The sequence below is a fragment of the Carlito syrichta genome, unplaced genomic scaffold, assembly GCF_000164805.1.
Source record: "Carlito syrichta isolate Samal-C Ts95f unplaced genomic scaffold, Tarsius_syrichta-2.0.1 Scaffold308870, whole genome shotgun sequence".
NCBI lineage: Eukaryota > Metazoa > Chordata > Mammalia > Primates > Tarsiidae > Carlito > Carlito syrichta.
The window spans coordinates 1,182,735-1,191,123 of record NW_007252966.1 but is presented as its reverse complement, the minus strand read 5'-3'; the positions used below and the strand labels follow the sequence as shown (position 1 = coordinate 1,191,123).

Below are 8,389 nucleotides of genomic sequence, written 5' to 3'. Positions count from 1 at the left end.
CAGGTCAGGCTGTGGTGGCCGGGAGCGGCCACTGCACTCCAGTCTGGGCGACAGAGTGAGACTCCGACTCAAAAAAATAAAAAATTAAAATTAAAAAATAAATAAATAAACAAAATCAGTTTCCTGTGAAGAACTAGTTACCTATGCCTTGCCTGAGGAAGAACTACTGAAAAGTAGACAGGGGTGGGAAGGACACTTTTGACTACCTGCCATGTAGACATGTAAAAAATGTTCATACACACACACACACACACACACACACACACACACATTTATACTTATTTTTTTACCCAAGTGAGTAACTTGCCTAACAGAATAGAAAGAGAAAATCCTCCATTACCCATGGCCCAAAGCCCACAGCCCAGAGGTAGCCTGGCCCCGCCCATCCTCCTGCAGGTGCTTTCCGTGTCCAGGAAGGCAAGCTCCAGGCCTCTGTCTCCATGACCCTGCCATACCTCTGGGCATCCCATTTCCTCTTCCTGGAGTGCCTTTTCCCTTTCTGTGCGTGGCTAACGCCCTGTGACTCACCAAGGCCCAGCAGGTGAAACTGACCACTCCTGGCATCCTCTGAACATTTCCCCCACCCCATGGCATCCTCAGAGTGCACCGGAATTACCTGCTGAGAAATCTCTCTTAGAGGTTTTCTGGAATCTCCCTGAGGGCAGGGGCGTGAGTCTTTTGTCTGGGTGCCCAGCTGCTTCTCTCAGTCCCCCATTCCCACCCCTTTCCACTCCACGTTGCAGCCACAGACCTCTCCTTTGCAGGCATGGCAGAACTACCGGCCTTATCCCTCCCTCATCAAGGGTGCCCTTGGATGCCTGGCCTCAGGCTGGACAACCATTTGCCCACATCCTGACTGGCACTAGATATTTACTCATCAAACATCTAGCCCCTGGGGTTGTCCACGGCAATGAATCAGGTGGCAACAGATACCTGAGAGCTTTTAAAATGCCAAGTCCAGAGCCCTACCCTTAGAGACTGACTCAGTGGCTCAGTGAATTTGCAGGAAGGCAAATCTGCTTGTGTGAAGTGCCCAGGTGAGCTGATGCTTAGCCACAAGGTCTGGGGCAGAGCATTTTTGGCAATGGGGAGCGGATAGGTATGCTTAAGAATGTGTATTATGAAATTTTTTTTTTTTGAGTTGGAGTCTCACTCTGTCACCCAGACAGGAGGGCAGTGGCCGCTCCCAGCCACTGCAGCCTCAACCTGCTAGGCTCCAGCAATCCTTCCACCTCAGCCTTCCAAGTAGCTGGAACTATAGGCGCGCACTACCACGCCCGGCTGATTTTTGATTTACTGTAAAGATGAGGTCTTGCCAAGTTGCCCAGGCGGGTCTCGAACCCGCGGGCTCAGGCAATCCACTCACCTCAGCCTCCCAAAGGTACAGGATTACAGGCTGAGCCACCGAGCCTGGCTTATGAAATAATTTTAAACCAAGCAGAAACTGACAAGTTCAAGATCATCCTGACTTCCCCCACCCCAGCTGCTCCTTGCCCCACTCCTCCCAGCCTAGTCCCAAAACAAGACCCATGAGCAGGTCCCCTTTCCTGAACCATGGCAAACCCACTCGAGCCCACCCCAGCACCCTGCACAGTGGTAAGCAAGAAAATGCCAGTTTGCTAACCAACAAAGGCACTCGGTCTAGTCACTGTTTATGCAGTGCAGTGTTTGCTTAACACAGAAGCAGGCAGAGTGAGGAAACTGGTTTGGCTGGTTTGCTGGGAGGGAGGGAGATCAGGGCAACTTTTGAACCACAGGTAAAACATGGGAGAGAGTCTCAAACAGACAGCACGGAGTCCTCCAGGAGCTCTAATGCTGAATATTATTCACTGAGCACTTGATACACCAATTTATAACGAAAACAGAACGCCCTCGGTCAACAGCCCAAGGCTGGCAATGGGCACTACCTGGATGTAAATCTAGGCAGTCTGACTCAAAGAACCTTCTAAATTTGGGAGAAATGCTACCAAAATCATGGGGGGGGGAGTGAAGGATTGGAGGCAGACAATTAATTGGAGGAAGGAGGAAAGGAAAAGTACAAAGGGGCCAGGCACAGTAGCTTGCACCTGTAATCCCAGCACTTTGGGAGGCCAAGGCAGGAGGACAGATTGAACCAGGAGTTCAAGACCAGCCTAGGCAACATAGTGAGACCTTGTCTCTACATTTAAAAAAAAAAAAAAAGGACAGTATGGGAGGAGGCCTAAAGTCTCCCCAGCAGCAACAAGCACAGTTGGCAGACATAAAAGGGAAACTTAGGCTGGGTGTAGTGGCTCATGCCTATAATCCCAGCACTTTGAGAGGTGAGAGGATTACCTGAGCCCATGAGTCCAAGACCAGCCAGGGCAACTTGGTGAGACCTCATCTCTACAATAAATCCAAAAATTAGCCAGGTGTAGCTGTGCGTGCCTACAGTTCCAGCTACTTGGAAGGCTAAGGCGGAAGGATCAACTGAGCCCAGCAGATCGAGGCTGTGGTGGCTGTGAGCAGCATGCCACTCACTGCACTCCAGCGTGGGCGATAGAGTGAGACTCCGACTCAAAAAAGAAAAATAAAAGGGGAAATTTAACAAACAAGATGAGAGAAAGAGGCAGAGAAAGAAAGCACCACAAATTTATTTTTAATTGACCAAAGATGAACAACACTTAAAAATGACGAGCTGCCCTCCCATTTCTGAATTCAGACTTGAGGTCTCCCTTCTCTGCTCTCCATGGCTTTCAGAGGGAAGCACTTAGGTCACGGTATTCCCAGGACACACTTAGCGCTGCCGCGTGGCTTCAACAGCCACCCACTGGGCATGCAGCCCTCACAAGCATCTTACAAAGTTCTATCAGATCAGGCTCTTCCCTGTCCATTTACAATCAACCTCAAGGCGCTGGTCCGAGGCCACAAAGAGTTTGAGAGGGAAACAATAAGCCAAAGTAGTGATTTATTCATGAGTTCATTCATTTGTTCAAAAGAATATTTGAGATTCTGCTATGTTCCTGAGAAATAATAGGCCCGGTTTCACGATTCTTCCTGCTTTCTTTCCTCATATTTATTCTCATTTGCATTTATGTCCCCACTGGCTATAACTCCAGGGTCTAGCCCAGTGCTAGCATACAAAAGGCACTTACATTTGTTGACTGAATGAATGTGCATATAGAATTCTCACCAAAAAAAAAAAAAGAATTCTCACAACAAACCTGTAAGTATTACCCCCACCAATTTATAGATGGGGAAACTGAGGCTCACAGAAGTAGAGCGACTTTCCCAAAGTCACAAGCTAGTCACAAACCTGGCTCTTTCTCATACTTCCTTGCTGAAAGGAAGTGGGATTGAGGCAGAGTGGAAACCTAGCAAGGCCCAGCCTGCATTGTGACAGGTGCCTCTTGGGGATTTTGGGGTTTTGGCAGCTTCTGGCAGATGTGAGAGCTGATCACTTCAGCGTCTGGTTTATCTGGGACTAGGCTTGGAGGGGAATGTGTAACAGACACCAAGGTAAGCATTTCGGAAGAAAAAGCTCGCCCAATAAAAAGCCCTGGAGAGCAAACAGGGATTTCCATAACCACCTGGCAGGTGGGTGTGGGCAGGTCCAGTGGGCCCCACAGGCAAGGGACAGCAGCCAGCCTTCCTTAAATGGCCTTGCAGGGCCGGGGACTTTTCCCCGCCTCCGCCTCTCTTGAGATACAAAGGCCAGGGCAGGAGGGTGGCCTTCAGGTCTCCTTTCCCAGGAAGCTCTGCATCAACCCCTGTCACAGACATGAGTAATTGGGGAAGTGACGTTTTAGGAGTTCGAAGGGTGGGGGAGTGGGAACCTGATGAAGTAAGATGATCTCAGCTGGTTTCCCAGTTTGCTCTTTTAAAGTCTGGCTTAATTAGGGGCCTGTATACAGTCTTCACCACCTTTCAGCACCTCCTTTAGAGAGGGGAAATGGGTGTATTTAACCCACACAGGTGGGTGCCTGTGAACTAGGTCAACTCATCCGGCAGCCAAAGCTCAAACCTGAAATATAGGCCCTGTTTGTCAAGACCAGATTGTAGAGTGAGCAAAGGAAGGAAACCATTACTTTTAAAGCCTGCCAGCTTCTCTTTCTTCCACCCCAGAATCAACTTAAAGTGGTGGGCGCTAGGCTAATACTTGTGAGATTTTAAATTGTCTAATAGCATGGGTTTCTCAAACCAGCTTTGCTAAGAAAAAAAAATAATCAGCAACTCTAAAGAATAGTTCAGGTTTTTTTTGGTTTTTTTTTTGAGTTGGAGTCACTCCATCACCCAGGCTGGAGTGCAGTGACATGCTCACAGCCACCCCAGCGTTGTCCTGCTGGTCTCCTGCGATCCTTCCACCTCAGCTTTCCAAGTAGCTGGAACTACAAGCACATGCTACCACGCCTGGTTAACTTTTTATATATTGTAGAGACGAAGTCTCCCAAGTTACCCGGGCTGGTCTCAAACCCACAGGCTTAGGCAATTCACTCGCCTCGGCCTCCCAAAGTGCTGGGATTACAGGCTGAGCCACTGAGCCTAGCCCAGTTTCTTTTCTTTTCTTTCTTTTTTTTTTTTTTACAGTTCAGTCTTTTTGTTTGTTTTTTGAGTTAGGATCTCACTGTAACCTAGGCTGGAGAGCAGTGACTTCCTAGGATCAATCCTTCCGCCTCAGCCTTCTGAATAGCTGGGTCTACAGGTGTGCACCACTTCCAGCTAATTAAAAAAAAAATTTTTTTTTGTAGAGAATAGGTCTCACTATGTTGCCCAGGCTGATTACAGATGTGAGCCACCGCACTTGGCCCCATTCCTTATTTTTTATTTTATTTTTAATGTTCTCTATTCTAGAATCTGGAGATAAATCAATGAAATAAAAACAAAACTGAAGACTGGGTGCCATGGCTCATGTCTATTCTCCCAGCTCTTTGAAAGGCTGAGGTAGGAAGATCACTTGAGCCTAGGAGTTCAAGACCAGCCTGTGCAACATAGTGAGACCCAGACTACAAAAAGAAAAGAAAGAACAAAGCTGAAACTGTGGGGTCAGCCATCTAGGGCACAGGAAAGATCCTAGCAAACCGCCCCAATGTCCCCTGAGTTCAGTCAAAACCCTATTTGTGACACTATGGACCAAATGTGACAGTTTCCTTGTTTTCAATTCTCCATGAAGTCAATGTCTAAACCAGCTGCCAATGTTACATCCCTCCATTTTTCAGCACTGTCCAAACACAGTGAGGCCATCCTCTGAAATCCATGCTGCCTTTTAAACCACAAGCCAGTTCCTGAGGTCAAATGTGTGATTTTACTAGAAGGGTACGTCCATCCTGGGGCAATGTCACATTGGACTGGTACAAGGAGACCCCAGGGCCCAAAAAGTCAAAAAAAGTTAAATATCAGGATATCTGTTTAGTGGGGGTAGTGAATATCGAGGGAACTGAAACTGGCCACACAAGAAGTTTGTGGAATCTGTGTGGAAAACCACCAGCCACAGGGTCCCCACTCCACCTCCCACCTGGTTTGGTCATCTCCATCATCACCACCCCCCCCAGGAGTCCCACCCTATCAACACCTCTGTTCTCAGTCTACTTATCTACTTAGCAAAGGACACTAATTCCCCAAACACCTTTTTTCTTTGTTTTTGTTTTGTTTTCTGATTATCGAGGGGAAAGAGAAAGAAAAAGACCAACTGTGGGTCCTTCTAGTAGATCACCAAATTACTTTATGCCGGTTTCCTTACTTGCAAGATAATGGTATCCACCTTCCTAAGGTTCTTGCGAAGAATAAATGAGGTAAAATAGGTGAAGCGCTTGTCCCAGAGTCAGGGGCAAAAGTGAATATCAGGAGCTGCTATTAATAATAATTATCATAAAGTATTAATATTGACATGCAATATTATTGGTCAGATACAAAAAGGAGGGGGATAAAAACCACACCAACCCACCCTTGGCACTACCAAATGTCTTGGTGCAGGAACACAATGTGATCAGCAGTTGAGCTGGATCACCTCACACACATTCACACACGTGTGTTTCCAGCCGCTACTGTATTCTTCAAGGCTGGATCTCATTTGTCTCCTCCTAGAAACCAGGCCTGACTGTCCACTGACAAATCAAAGCATCCCAGGCCACCCATACCGTTCACACCTCACTGCCCCATCCCACAGTGCCCTCAAAGGGGGTCCTGGGACATTCTCAGCAACCTGCTAGAATGTGAAATACAAAGGGCAGGGTCGGAGCATCCCTATCCCTGCATCTCCTCAGTCCACTCCCTGGACTAGGCTGGGGTGGAACATGCAACGGAGACAGCTGAATGATGGCCGACCCGCTGCAACATCAGGCAGACAACACTTTCTTTCTGGTCCAATAGAAAGCTTCGTCGCACACAGCCAAGTCTCAAAAAGCAAATATATTTCATCAATCAAGCTGTAGTGTCTCTGAAAGAAATGCCACCCACTGTTGGAACAACTTCCAAAGTTTAAAAAAAAAACCAAAACAAACTTAAACAGCATGATTACTGCAGATTTCTCACAAGGTCAAAGGCTGAAAGAATAAACACAATGAGCTGGGTTCAGTGGCTCAGCCTGTAATCCCGCACTTTGGGAGGCTGAGGTGAGTGGATTGCCTGAGCCCACCAGTTTGAGACCTGCCTGAGCATCTTGGGGAGGCCTCATCGCTACAATAAATCAAAAAATGAGCCGGGCGTGGTAGCGTGCGCCTGTAGTTCCAGCTACTTGGAAGGCTGAGGCGGAAGGATTGCCGGAGCCCAGCAGGTCAAGGCTGCGGTGGCTCTAGTCTCGGTGACAGAGTGAGACTCCAACTCAAAAAAAAAAAAGAATAAACACAATGAAGTGTTCCCTTGGGAGAATGGTGGGTGATTTCTCCTTTTAAAAAGTATTTCTTTTATTGTTATGACATTCACCAATCAACTAAAATCATGAAGAAAGAGAAAATGGTTTGATACAAAGTAAGCATATAGGAATCCGTGAAACCAGAAGAGAAACCAGTCCCTTCCCTTGCTCCCAGCCCTGGGCAATAGTAGAATGGGACAAAGAAAATTCTAGATTATCACAGCGATAAGACCTAGAATTACATTGGATGTTTGTGTGCATTTTCATCCCCTGAGTCAGAGTTACCATGCTTTAAAAAAAAATCATTATTCCTTGGGGGAAACTGTACCTGTATCAAAATGTTTTCATCTCCAGGAACAAAAGCTACAACCCTGGAAACCAAGAGAGGGCGTCTCCTCAGTCAACCCAGACAAGCGGCATTGTGGGGTAGAGGAGTGAGATCCCAGTTCAAATTCCTGCTCTGCTGACCCTGAGCAAGCGGACATCACCCTCTATGCCTCGGTTTGCTCATCTATAAAACGGGAATGTTCCTGCCCAGCAGGTTTTGCAGTCTGAAATGAGATAGTCTCTAAAGTGCTCAGGACAATAGAGAAACTCTTAATAAGCAAGGCTACCCCCTCAACCACAGCGCTGCTAAGCCGTAAAAGTTTAGATAGAGCCCTGTTTTGTGTAAATTCCAAAGGGGTGTCGTTGAGCTTCGGAGGGAGCTTACCCATTCCAACCCAGGGGCGTGGGAGCACTTTCTCGGGCCCTTTCCAACCCCACCCCGCTCCACCCAGGGACACGGGCGCGCCCTCACCTCTGCCCAGGAGGCGGCCTCTCTCCAAGTGCCGCCGGGGCACCGTAAACGTGTAGCTCTGGGCGCCAAAGCCAGGATGGCAGGGCTCGGGCTCCGGGTCCTGGCAGAGCCGCGATGAGACCTGGAGTGGAGGAAAGGTATTAACCGGGGTGACTTGGAGGACTCTCTCCTGCTCACGCCGAAACCATGAGCACCGTCCCTCCCTCGCTCCCGGCGTCGGGATTGTGGGAGGACCCCCACCCCACCCCCGGGCCGGGAGGACGTCATCCTTTCTCATCCCGAAACCGGGGCTGCCAAGCCCCAGGAACTCCCGGGAGAGGGGGCTCTGGGCACCTCCTCACGACCTAGCCCACCTTTCCTTCCTATCTCCTCCATCTCATTGGAGATGTCTTTGCTCTCCCAGACCCCACTTTCCTTAGGCCGGGAACGCCCCCACTCCTCATATCGAGGCGCGCCTCAACCTGTTTTGACCCCACTGTATACTCTCCGGCCCCCTCCGTCCCCATTCCTACTTACTACCCGTTCTTTGCAGGGCAGGTGCCTTTATTTCTACCGATGCCCTTTCCTTACCTCGGGGTCCCCACTACTCCTGGCTCCCCCTTGCTTGCACCAAGGCCCCCTTTTACCACACCTCGACCCCCACCCTGCCCCACGCCCCCACTGCCCGCCCCAAGCCCGCACCGCGGCCACCCCGGAGTCCTTGGGCCCTGCAGGATGGCGCGTCCCCCGCCTCAATGTTTGCTGGAGGGGGCAGACAAAGCCGCGCGGGCCCTTCGCCCCCTCCC

General features: G+C 49.2%; 1 protein-coding gene across 1 annotated transcript in view; it reads right to left on the bottom strand.

The window, feature by feature from the left end:
* LOC103268676 (cadherin-1-like) overlaps positions 1-7,881 on the bottom strand; it is a gene marked incomplete at its 3' end in the record, with an annotated part of 70,640 nt that extends 62,759 nt beyond the window's left edge. Inside the window, exon 1 of the mRNA XM_008066264.1 lies at positions 7,605-7,881. Within this exon, the coding sequence (XP_008064455.1) occupies positions 7,605-7,881 (277 nt within the window). The remainder of the gene's footprint in view (positions 1-7,604) is intronic.
* Positions 7,882-8,389: the final 508 nt, after the last annotated feature.